Source organism: Nomia melanderi, chromosome 7 (assembly GCF_051020985.1).
Source record: "Nomia melanderi isolate GNS246 chromosome 7, iyNomMela1, whole genome shotgun sequence".
Taxonomy (NCBI): domain Eukaryota; kingdom Metazoa; phylum Arthropoda; class Insecta; order Hymenoptera; family Halictidae; genus Nomia; species Nomia melanderi.
The window spans coordinates 478,896-492,341 of record NC_135005.1 but is presented as its reverse complement, the minus strand read 5'-3'; the positions used below and the strand labels follow the sequence as shown (position 1 = coordinate 492,341).

Below are 13,446 nucleotides of genomic sequence, written 5' to 3'. Positions count from 1 at the left end.
TCCTCGAAGATTTGCCGATGCCTTGGAAATTTCCTCCAAGTTAACTCATGTCTGGCGGAACCGTTACGTACGAGGTTCGAGTCGACCCTTCGGAAATTCCCGGTTTATGATATGGTCGGTTGTCTGTACGAACGAAGTAAAAATTCCAAAACTATTGTCTGGACATATTATCTAGACAAGAAAATGAAACGAAAATGAATAAGGACAGTAATTCTATGGATCGCTACATTTCTGATAATTAGCAATTAAAAATTTCTTTAAACAATAGTAATCTGTCAATAGTAGGATGATTGAAGAATTTTTATCGTTAATAAAATTAATCGTTCTGATCATATCTCGTCGTATTTTAAATATGGAACAATGGTGCATTCAAACGATAGAAGTAAAAAAATTACAGTCAATTACAAATTCATTATTATGTTGTCGTTTGAATTAGCTACTTTAAAAGTTCGTAAAAAGTCAGCATGTGGATAAGCCTTTGCGAAAAAATACAAAAATTTTACTTACTAGATTTTTGCTGAAGTGCCAGAAAATATTTTTCTATTTAAAAAATGATATTTTTATTATCAAAATTTCTATTCTATACTGGCAAGACAATTGTGGTAGCATGGATTATTCTGTAAAGAATTTTGAAGAATTTAACTATTTCGATTAGCAGACAATTTCATCGTTACGATGTTATACCAGGTTAAACTCTATCTTGGGTAGTTAATTTGTAATTAGCGAACAGCTGGTCGTCCGGCGTTCCGTAAAATTTCTTGGTTCTTTTACGAAAAGTTCCGCAGCTGTTAGAGTTCGAGTGATCCTGGCGTACTACGGGGAACATTCGAAAGTAATAGAAGGCACGTCGGGATCAGTCAGCGCGTAAATGCGTTTTCTCATCGGAAAGTGAAGTTCCTCATTTGCCTAACAAAGTTCTGTCAACTTTCCGGGCGAACTTACCACTCATCCCCGTTGTCGTATACAGCTCTGTGTTTCACAGCAACAAGCTGAAACCTAGTTAGACGATCGACGAACTCGTTGCCGGTGATGCCTCCGCAACTGCAAGCGATAGAAACGTCGCGGCCAATCTTCGTTCCACGATTTTCGTAAAAATGCTCCGGGAGACACGGTTTAATCCTTCCAGCGTTTCGGTTGAGTATATACGTTACGAATAGATGGCAGTGTTTTGTTTCATTATAAGTATATTCATCATGGAGGAAGAAATTGTCTTTTGATATTTATAGGAACATTTATTTATAGAACAAAACGCGTTAAAGAAATAAAATGGAATTTGAATCGTGACAGAGTTAATTATTCCAATCCATCAATTTTAATGAGGAAATTATCATTTCATGTTGTAAAAACAAATTATGTAAAACTGTTAACTTCTAATTTTATTTTCAAATACTTCATTACTTAATATAGAAATAGTTTTATTCTAAATATTGATCATTTTCTTGTGTATGAATCAATTACATTTAAAATTTTATATATAATATATAATGAATTAAATTGGAAAGTTGGAAACTAATATTTATGGAACATTGATAAGAAATATTAGCTGAAATTTTTACTTAACTTATGCCTTTCTGTTTTCTTCCTTAAATTTTGATCAGAATTTGATATTTTACCTTCTATGGTGCTACAGTTTTAAAGAAAAACTCCTTAAACTAAGAACAAAGTTCTACCTTTCGTTGAAAAACTCGATGATCACGCCTTGGTTCATTCGCAAGGAGTAGCTCAACTTGTTCAATAAAATCTCTTCCTTAATCGAACATCATTTGTCTCATTATACTCAACTTACTGTGTCGATGCTAAGACGATATCGATTTTTGATTGAACTAGGATAAGATTTTTTTCTATTAATGTTCTATTAAAATTAAGAACAACGGATTACAGTGCAATACAATTACAAAAAAGAGTAGAAATATCCATGGAAATTCATTTTTCGAACACAGTTATGTTTCTTTTACGATACAGATGAACATATCAATTTAAGTGTATTTGTCAATTAATAAACATGAATAAAAAATTTCAGTTGCCTAAATAGTTTTTACTGCCATTTATGAAATGTTTAAGCTAAGCCAGCTCGAAAGAGATCTCGTAAACAAAGAAAGAAAGTTATTCAGAAACAATGAAAAGACCCTATTCGAAAGTTATTACAAATACGGGAAAGTGGGGAGAACCGGAACCAGAGTGTATTTTTGTTTGTATCGAAAGATTGGATAGTGAAAAAAAGAACATTTAACAGGGTTAAATCTTTTCATTGGACTTTAGACAATAAAAAGATGTGTTGAGCTTCGCAGTTCGTTTACGGCGATGCTCTGGCTCAGTTTCAGATTAGTGATGCTGAGCCTGAATGAAATATGATAAATGATGAGATTTTCGTTGCGTTGTAACTGGATCGATGTCGATATGTTAGATTGTGAAATTCTTGATGATAAATTCCGTCGATAGGTGTTATGGTGGAGCTCTTCGTTAGAGACTCCGTGGAACTCTTCGTTAGAAATTCCGTCGATGTGTGTTGATGTGGAACTCTTGTTTAGAAATTCCGTCGGTGTGTGTTGATGTGGAACTCTTGTTTTGAAATTCGCTGATATGGGTTAAGATCTACCCTTAAATACGTGGCTACAAGGGTGGCGTCGGGGGATGAGACACGCGGATTGGTTGTTTCCTAGAGTTTTACGTTTTGGACAGGGAGGAGGCCGTTTTTTCTGGTTGGTGACAGTCACCTGAAAGTAGACCGCCTCCAAGTCCATCGGTCACCTGCAGGTACCGAGGGTACCTTCGCGTGACGTCATGGACATTCCGCGTGCCTGGACCGTAGCAGGTAAAAAACTCTATGAAGCTCCTTAACCCTAAAAAACATGCAAAAAGTAAATATCTGAATGTAAAAATGATAATCCTCGAACAGCTGAGGGTGGTTGTTGAAGGTAATGATCGATGGCTTCATAAAGTTATTTGAGCCACGATCCCTTGAAATATTTAGCGGAACGTTGACGTAACGGTGTTTCCGTTTGGGACACCGAGCGTCAACAAGATGATTTTTTTTGGAAAAAATTGTTTTGTTCACAGTTAAATATAATTTATCGTAGGTATGAAAAAACCTGATTTTGAAATTATTCTAATTAAGGTTAACTTATACAAATTTATATTGAGGGTCTAGGAACTTTTACCATATTTATTATAAACAATTTAATTGATTTACTAAGCATTAAATATTTCTAATTCAGTATATGATAGAAAGGTGTATAAAACAGCAAAATACTCTGCAAAGGTTATAGAATACAAATAGTATCCTTCCAAATGGATTGTCCAATCCCAAGATATAAAAAAAAAACAGCCATCAGGAAAGTACTTTATCTCCGAAGCGCCAATTATTTTCTCAACTTGAAATTTTTAACTTCGTTGTGTAAAATATAATTGTTTCTGTTCTGTGATTTATTTGATAACGCCATGAGATCCACCCAAATGTGTTGTATTTTGTAGCTTTTATCTTCTAAAAAGTCATGGCATCCGATATGATTCACGTACTTAATTTTTTATACACATATACAACTTTTCTCTAAGTCAAATACTTGTTTCTAAAAATAATCAATAGATGTAAAATTGTATTGAAAATTCTTTATATGATTGTTTGAATATATCATGAGAATAAATAAAGATCGATTATTCAGGCGAATGAATATAATAATTACTTTTATGTAAACAAGGAATAATTATTATGTAGATGAAGCATTGAACTAATGAAAATTCATTTGGCTATTAATCGTAGGTAAATCAGAATAATATTACAAATACTATTAACAAGGATTTAATAATACTTCATTGAAATACATTAATTTAATAGCATTTGTAATGTTTATTTACAAATCGCTAAATTCGTGTACTTGTCAATTAGAATTAGCAATAAAAAATGTGTGACCTCATTTGGAAAACTGGAAACGCCTTAGTATCGTGGAAAATATAAAAGTTAAAAATGTAAAAGTTTATTCACGCAACCAGCTGTCTTGAATATAATACATATTACATAAAACATTCTTGTTTATTAAACCAATGTGTAATTTTCTATAATAAATAGTATTTTTTATCGACTTAGCCTGCGTATCATGCTCAGAAAGCATTTACGTTGTTCAGAATAGTTCCGTTCAATTTTTGAGTCACTCGTTAATTATACTCTTATATAGCGCGTCATCGTATCACAGACGGCGCGATGTACAAGTAAAATCGTACATGAATCTCTGGCGAGGTTCTCGACGAAATCGTTAATACGTCGCTTTTAATAAAACCGGCGTGTCATTAACCTTCGCAATCCACTTAGCGGAGTAAATACGACGAATGCGTGGTTGCGAGTGGCCTGTTTTCGGAACTCCGTATGTTCTTTTTCGATTTTCTCCTTGCGCTTAATAATATTGGAATACGGATCTACAAATTGCCTAGTAAGAATATCAACGACAAAATCTTTACTTGGATGCTAATATAACAAAAACTCTGATAAAACCAGACAGCCCAACTTTCTCTATACGTCGCATTTTAAGAGAATTTTTCGTATTGTTAGGATTAATTATAATTTATTATTTTTAGTATTTTCAGTATTTTCGGTATTTTCGGTATTTTCGGTATTTTCGGTATTTTCGGTATTTTCGGTATAATCAGTATTTTCAGTATTTTCGGTACTTTTAGTCAACACGCGGGCAGCCTGAGACTGTCCGGGGACTGAATTTTTTCGGCCCGTTTCGAATCTGAAATATCAAATACCCGCTCATCCCTATAATTTAGTATAACGTAATATTCTCATATTTCGTTTATAATATTTATAGTATTGAGTAATTAATCAAATTTAAAACTTATTTTTCGTACGTAAACTAACTATTTAACGACCTTGTATAAGAAAATAATTTTTCTGAGTACGGAACACGTTTTGATGGAGCTCCTTTTGTACACTCATTTAACAGAACCAAAATTGTCGATCAGATCTGTTACAAAATGAAATAAACGGAAACTATAAAGTTAAGACTGTTTATAGACTTGAAGAATCTGATACTAAGAATAACGTATTAGCTTATTAATAGAATAAATGAATCCAAAATAAAGTGTTCAAAAAGTTTTTGTATCCAAAACCAATTTTGTTGAAAACCCATCGAGTTCAATTTAAAAAAAATTTATTTTTGAAAAACATTAATTTGTATCTTGAGGAATTTTGGTATACGAGCGAAATACATTTGAAAATATTTGAAAAGCATTGAAATTTTAGCTATATGTAGAACGATATATGGTCCTTATAAATTTGTTTTGTTATCATTGTCTGTATACTCGATATTAATATAATTATTAAAAGTATGTTAAATATAAATTGCGTTACTTATTTCAGATGGATCGCGACATATAGATATGTATATACTTATGCAGATACCAAAACTTGAGAAGAATGCAGCCAAGATCGTTATTGTACTCTTACTTGGCAAACATACATTGCTGTGAACAGTTATTGCTTCACATAAAAATTGAGTAATCGTTATGCAGGATGCACTGTAATGTTTGCAACAATGGAAAGATATTCTATAAATATACCTCTGTCGGTTTCGTTTTCGATTTATAGCTGTTTTTACATTGCAGTAGTATGCATCTATTCTTCATTTGAAATACTCCAAATAACTACTTTTCTCCTAAATGTAGATCTGCAGTTTGGGGAAAGGGGTTCATCAAACATTTACCTACTCATTACAAATAATTTCATCGAATTAATAACAGTAGCTTACAGTCAATGTGTTATTACACAGTTTCATTTGACGATGTATTGTTGCACTAATGAATCAATCTGTGCAACATATTCTGTAATCGGATTTCTTGGTTGGACCTAATGGAATAAATAGGAGAAAGTGATAATTATGGAAATAGCATTTGCTGTGAGAAATCTGTGGCTCACAAGCCGAAGTAAGGCCTTGCATTAGTCGATTAGATTTAAACCGTAATTTGATTGCGTTGGTGTGGAATACATTTGTATGTATAGGGTAAACCAAAAAAGGTGGATTAACAAGAAGACTAACGTATACACGAAATATTTACTAGTAATAATCAAGGTAGAATAATTTGTCAGTAATTGTAACATGATGTTTTTAATTCTATCGAATATCTATAATTTAAATTAAGCTGGCAATTATGTAAGTAATTATGAGGGAAACTTTGTTTATAAAGATTGCATTGTTACAAGTATTTAACTTTAACATACACATTTCACTCCTTAGATATTGCTAATATAATAAGACACGGTTAAATCATTATAAAGAAACGTCAGCACGAAACCGACGACAATGTAAATAAGTATAAAAAATAAATAGTTAATTATTGTCTTTCGAGTTACATAATGTTATTTATTTTTAAACATTAGACATGCCTTACAACAAAGTTTCACAATATGTTATATACTCGTCGCGTTATTTTTCACTGCCAGTGTAAAATATATAAATAATAACTTGTCAATTAGAGTAAAGGAATCTTTCTGTACTACGAAGCAATTGATGAATAACGTGACAGTATACCAATACATATAGCACAGTATTGTTTGAATGAAAAAATAGCTGGCAGCGATTACAAGATTCTAAACAATTCCTGACCTATATCCTCCAAATGGTCTCAGAGATTGTTTGCTACTATAAATTTCTAGCATGAATAGGGAACGGTGGTGGAGGAATACTATCGTGGCAGCAATTCGATGATAACGTCATCCTGGTTCAATAGTTTATAGGCTGCTTGTTAGATTATAACGCAAGCCTAATACCCATTTTAGTCGATAGGAACCTCAGCTCTACAGCGTCTTGACGATATTTCGCGTCTCAGAGACACTATGTTTCTCGGCCTATATAAGTACATACTTCTTTAGAGGTTATGTTATTATATTTTAATGATCGTGTCTGATGTATTTACAGCGAACAAGCCTCCGAAAAAACTGAACAGTTCCCATCCCTTTTTGCGCGAGTACTGCTGCTGATTGTAATAATAATTATATTGAGATAATAAGTAAATTATTAATGATAAATTAATGAGTAAAAATGTAAGAAAACGTTTGTCAAGGGGTAGTCTGAAACTGTACATACTTTTCAAGAATTTAACCAAAGATGTACATTTAATACGTTACAGATCTGACATTTTCTTACTGATTATGTTCAGTGCCTATCTAGTTTCCGTATTAAATATTCTTAATTATTAGTTCTTTTAAGTCATTATCATCTGAAACACTTGACGTGAAGGAATATTTTTAAATTACACTTATTTTTAAAGCTCATACCTATTAATCAGAAATTTGTATGTATTAAAACTATACACGAAACGCGGGATATCTTGTTATCTATCTGTTGTGTGTTTGTAATTTGTAAAATTATGATCCCTATACACTGTATTTTATTTTAATATATATAAAGAATTATATTTTAATCAATTCTCGTACATTTCAGTTATCAAGTTTGTGGAATATTCAGGATTGAATGAAGTAAGAAACAGTAGAATAACTGATACGCGAGAGCAACAGATTTAGAAATACGTCCGATAATAGATTTCGGTCCTGTTTCACGCTTGTCCAACAACGAGTGAAGAACACCGTCCTAAAATTGGCCATTCTTTACCATTGTCCTCTAAATCGATGTAGCATGCTCGTGAAGCCTCTTACGTTCGTTTATCTTCTTCTATACAATGCCTTTTGTTTGTATAAGCATACAAACGCACACACAGAAGATTCTGTCTACGGAAACAGAAGGAGTAGAGTAACGAAGAAAACGTGGGTAACTGACGGAAATGGAGTAGGAAGAGTTCCGTAAGTTTCAAAGTTTATGTTACGCAACACTGGCTTAAACTATTCTCTTGAACAGCAAACGGTACAGGTCAATGGACATCATCTGTCAATTAATTGTACATTGACTATGAGATGCAACAATATATAATCCATCACTAATAGCTTTTCAATTTACCTCAAATTATATTTAATTCTCAACTTAATATATTATTAACTGAATTTAACTACATAGAAAGCTAATTATAATAAACATATACACAATTCTAACAATGCAAGTTTCTCTTTTTCACTTTTCATCTTATTTCCTTGAAGAAATTAATTAATCGATGAGGTATTTGGAATTTGATCTAAATTCATAGCGATGAAAGCTATGATATATTATTTATAAGAATAGATAATAATTTTATTTGAAATATTTCACTTAAAAAACAGAAAGAGGATGGAGATAACAGGAATTTTCAGCAAGTACGTACACTTCTTTAAAATAGAAATTTATTTCCAATCCCTTTGCTAATGAGTCAATCTCTACTAAACAGACCTTACCTATAACAGGGTGAGGCACTGAAAGGGGGCCACCTCAACAACTGGTCTGCCGTCGATTGTAAAAAAAGTACATTAGATCAAATTCTCTTGGTATTAAGAGGAGCAGAATTGGATCTTAATAGCTTATTCCGTAATTAGAGGTGTAAAGAAGAACTAGAATTAACCTTCCTTTTTAAAATTAAAACATTTCAAGCATTCTTAACATCGAACTAATTAAATAAAATGATATACATGTAACGTGACGTTTTATAATAGTAATTATTAAAAAAATTACCAAGTAAATTGACTAATTATATCTCAGAATTATAATTTCGATTAAAATAATTCTATGTCTTCTCCAGGTGCGGAATCGAATATACACGAAGGAATGATGTAAATCAGTATGATTTGATGAGTTATAATCAAATATTTCCAAAAAGTCTGGTGAATTTGTTCTTTCAGTTTTCATACAGTATTGAATCAAATCTGATACGTATTTGCAACAAAGGAAAATCTATGCCTTGGTCGATGGCTCTTAATTGCACATGAGCGTGGCAACTGCCAAAAACCGTAAACCGTCTCGTTTATTTTTGTCAACGAAACTGTCACTAAAACAGCAGGCAGCGCAAATATGTGATTGTACGAAAGCAAATGTTGCAAATGTAACGACATACTTTGTGGCGCAATGATAAATATAAACATGCAAATTACTAGGAACACCTGTATATCCTTACAACATATCAGAATTTGTATTTACAGAGAAATAGCAATAATAGCAAAAAAGTTACCGTTCTGATATCAACGATAACAATAGTGCAGATATTTTTTACATGATTTCATTCCAAGAATCAGTTTCAAGATTAGACGTTAATATGAAATTTGTTCTGTGGAGGACATGGTGTCTATTTAAAATGTTCAAGTGTAATCTAATGTCAATTATGCAAATCAGTAAAGCAGTTTTCTGTAATTAACTTTCAGTAAACAGTACATTATTCTGTTTAAGTGAACATTAGTTTTTTTAATTTTCACATACAACTTCCTTCATCTGTATAAAAGCGCTCTTCCTATTTTTGATAAGCACTTATTGTAGTCAATCATCATTTTAAAGTGATTAGTTTCTAAATGTGGCTGCCTTAATATTAGTCAGTCGTCAACATAATAGATATTATTTTATGTCGTCACACTTCATATTTTTAACATTCTGTTATTGTTCATGAAATTTTCATTCTGTTATTAAAACATGTAAACATGCAATAAAAATTGCGGTTTCTCACGCAGTCGATGAAAGAAGATCAGCCGGAAAATTCGTAATTTCTATTTTCGATAGGGAGTGTAATTACCAGAGCTCTTCCGTTGCGACACACGGATATTTCCGTGATACAGACGCTTCGCGTAAACGCTGATGCAGCTATGAAATAGAACAGGAGAGGGTGTCCATCATGACGGGCCAGTTGGAACGTAGACATCGTTGCCAATAAACTCTCAGACAAAATAAATTGAATGATTCACTGTATTTACCACTAGCCGACAAGATGATTCGCTTATTCGACTGATCACACACAATTTTAGACAAGCAAGTCATTATTGGCTGTGAGATAATATTCTCCAGATGTTCCTATAAGAAAGCGTACTTGAGATCTTCTTTTATACCTTGCATAATAGATTTCTTTGAACCTCACAAGAAATTACTGATACTATTTATAATACTGAAAATCGAGGAAGATTTCTACAGCTTTATAATAAAAATTGTACAATACAATCTTTAACACATTATAACTTTCTTTAATGTAATTGTACTTAATAGCGTTGCACTACTACGTGTATCTATAGGGTGTTTCAAAAAATCATGTCACGACCACTACAGAAGGATTCTACGGCTTTCATTTCATGGAACAGACCGTAAGCAAATGTTCACAAAATTCATTCTGGTCTTCAAAAAATAGATTAAAATTCGTTGTTACTACATCGCGTTCGACTCACTACGGTGGTAAGTAGTCTAAAAGGAATCGTAGGTTAGAAATGAATAGTTTGCTTGCACATTGCTGTTGAAGTTTCCATGGCGCGTAAAGGACCAATTCCTACCCATGGTTTCTTTCAAACTACCTACTTCCGCAATGAGCAAAACATGATGTAACTCTAAAAAATTATAACCCGTTTCTTATGGTTAGGATGAATTTTGCGCGCATTTTCTTACATGCTTTTCCATTAAATCTAATTGTTTCTACAGTCTTGCAAACACTTGGATTTAATTGATGAAAGTTTTAAACACAGAATAATTTTATTTGAATATTATACAAACGGAAAGGAAGAATACAATATCTGAAGAAACCATTGAGTATAAATCATAGGAGGCTATTGATATCATGTCGCAAGGTAACAAGATCCGAAAGGGACCAAATTGCAGGAACGAGAGACTGTCGAAAGAATAGCTCCGACTACGCAAGATGTTATTGTAGAAGCTCGGTTTACTCGTATGAAAAAAATTTCAAAGAACAAATTCAGGACTTCTTCGAGAAAGAAGCGCACAAGATGTAATAAACAAGAATAACATAAATGTTCGATAAACGATTATAATATTTTCAATATATTTCACTTTTCATCTATTTATAATATAAATTCTAAATATTGATGCAATTTTAAGTTTATTAAAATAAACTTGTTACAATTATTGAAATAAACTTTCACCACTGTGCAACTGTGACCTTGCAGAAATTTGTTATTTGTCGAAAAGTTTATCATATCCATATTATAGAGTTTTAACTCTTACACATTACACATTACAAACTAATACTTTAAAAGGTATTCACATTAGATGGAGATTTTATATTTTTCAGAAGACACCTAACTTTGTTGCTCATTCGATATATGTATGTATAAGCCCAACAATTTGAACGGCAGAGTTGTACACAGTATAGAAATGGGTGTGGGGTTGAAACTTTCAAAATTACGAAAGGAAAAAGTATAAGAATCAGAGCTTATATTAATGAAAAAATGCACTGTGAACCCCACTATATAACATTACATAGTGTGTCGTATTCTCATTCGTTAGATCCGTTTCGCTGGTTTAATCCTGTAATAAAAGCACAAACCAAGTGTATCGAAAGCCAACAACTATTTCATACTGCGGCTTCGAAATTCCTCCAAGAGTTCTAAGCGAAACGAGGGAAAAAGGTCGCGCGACCAGCCAAGAATGTGATACAATTCGCTGGAAGCAGGAAGCAACCGCGGCTCGCGTCTTTAACTCCTACAGGATTGAGTTCTCGGGTCGTTCGACGATTTATGTACGACCTTTAACTTTATTAAGCGACATATCTCATTCGCCTTGCGACACTCGGATATTCACGCTGCCAATACCCCAGCCTGACGTTTTCTTACTGGAACGAGTAATACTTTACCAGTGAAACCCCCTTTCTCATTAAAGGAACCTTTTTATTTTTGAAAAATGAATGGAAATTACTGGAACAGACCATCTTATGTTTCTTATTATACAGGCTATTGCACGTAACGCAACTATTATAACTCATAGTGTTGACGTGCCAACTATTGCAAGTCATAGCTGCCATGTTTTTTTCTCATAGCAATTACCAGAAAATAAAGAAGAGAGATGAATGATGCAAGAGGTAAATTGAAGTAGCAGTTCTATAAAAAGATTTTATAAATAATTACTTGGTATATTAAAGTGTTTACCTTTCTTTGTTAATTATTATTATAATAAAGCGAGGAAATGTTTAACAATAAGAAAACTGTAATCATGATTACTGTATTTTGTTTATGTTAGTTAAGTGCAACTTTTATCGATTTTTGAATTTTTCCAAACAATCGTTTACTTTTAATTACGGAAAATGTAAGTAGGTACTTTAAGGAATGATTTTTAATATATTTTATTTTTATTAAACTTCCGTTTGCTATAACCTTTGTAAATAATTGTTGAATGTTTACTTTACGAATAAATGTTTATTGAATGTATAACGAATGTGTATTTTACAGAAAATGCATATTTGTATACAAAGTAAAATATGAAAGTTCATTGTGTAATAAAAAAGTTCTTGGTTCCTGATGTAGCAATAAGTTCATGTAATTGAAGAGTCATGTCAATGCAACATACACAGTGATGAAAAACATTGAACACACTTTGCAAAATCTTTTAAACACTTTAATATATTTCAAAAGCATAACATTGTAACATGGATATTTAAACGACACATGAAAATAACTTGTATGTAAAGTTTGTTAAGTCACTTGACAGTTTCGTATGTTTCTTCCATAGTTGATTATTACAGATATAGTATTTGGTTTTACACTCTATTGGAACTTAATTTTCTGTCCGGTGACCTTGTATTTTTTGAGGCATATTTATGCTAATCTTTTGCAGCAATCCGGACTGATTTTATCCCACTCTTGCTGGTCAAAGAGAGGTAGCTTACGGTGATAACTTCTATAATATATATCACGACATCGATTTCAACTCAATGATGTGTGTGAGTCAACGTGAATATTGTAGAAGATTTTATTCACTTTTGATCATCATTGTGCATAATGATTTTGCACATTTGTAGATAATTGTCTAACGATTTTATTTCACTGTTTTGAGAGTTGCCCACTTTTCCAACTTTTAATAAAAAATAATTATATTTTATCTTGATTGAAATCCGACATTACTTTTCAACTAACCAATATTCATGTTGGCGTTGCTTGCTTTCACACATGCAGCGCCTTAGTTAAGTGGATAATCCTGTACGCGCAAGTTGCACGTTATGATTAATTCATAACAGAAGAAACTAGTTTACGGTGAACCCCTACGGAAAGATTAGGACACTCAAACATTGGAAAGTATATGCAATTATGATAGAATATCTGATAACATTTCAAAAACGAATTAAATTCACACTTTTTTATTATATATAGTATGTATATTATCATATATAGTATTTATAAGGTGTGTTCTATGTATATATTTAAAATGTTTCCTTGAAACAATTTTCTTAAAATATTGTAAACATTCTTTAATAATTTACAGTTATTCCGTTTAATAAACATTCTAAATATTTTCTTTTATTAACCTCCTGTCCTATAATTACTTTCACAACTGTGCTTTATAAAAGTACTTCATCGTTAATAATTTAGTAGAAAAAGGAAAGTTGATGCTTATTCTGTAT

General features: G+C 32.1%; 2 protein-coding genes across 17 annotated transcripts in view; one reads left to right on the top strand and one right to left on the bottom strand.

Moving 5' to 3' along the window:
- Rgk3 (Rad, Gem/Kir family member 3) overlaps positions 1 to 13,446 on the bottom strand; it is a 143,092-nt gene that overhangs the window by 28,242 nt on the left and 101,404 nt on the right. The window lies entirely within an intron of this gene.
- LOC116424216 (uncharacterized) overlaps positions 1 to 13,446 on the top strand; it is a 185,951-nt gene that overhangs the window by 83,233 nt on the left and 89,272 nt on the right. For 5 of the 16 annotated variants that reach the window (XR_012999028.1, XR_012999031.1, XR_012999023.1 and 2 more), the window contains 4 exons: positions 5,354 to 6,846; positions 7,434 to 8,233; positions 8,321 to 8,565; positions 8,653 to 11,116. The exons of 3 other annotated variants lie outside the window; for them this stretch is intronic. Coding sequence is in view for 1 of the 13 variants with exons in the window: in XM_076369509.1 (XP_076225624.1) it covers positions 7,464 to 7,468; positions 7,532 to 7,789; positions 8,201 to 8,233; positions 8,321 to 8,333 (309 nt within the window). In the remaining 12 variants the exon portion in view is untranslated. Of the gene's footprint in view, positions 1 to 5,353; positions 7,034 to 7,433; positions 8,234 to 8,320; positions 8,566 to 8,652; positions 11,117 to 13,446 lie in introns of those variants that run through there. 8 more of the 16 variants (XR_012999021.1, XR_012999020.1, XM_076369509.1 and 5 more) reach the window with 7 other exon arrangements.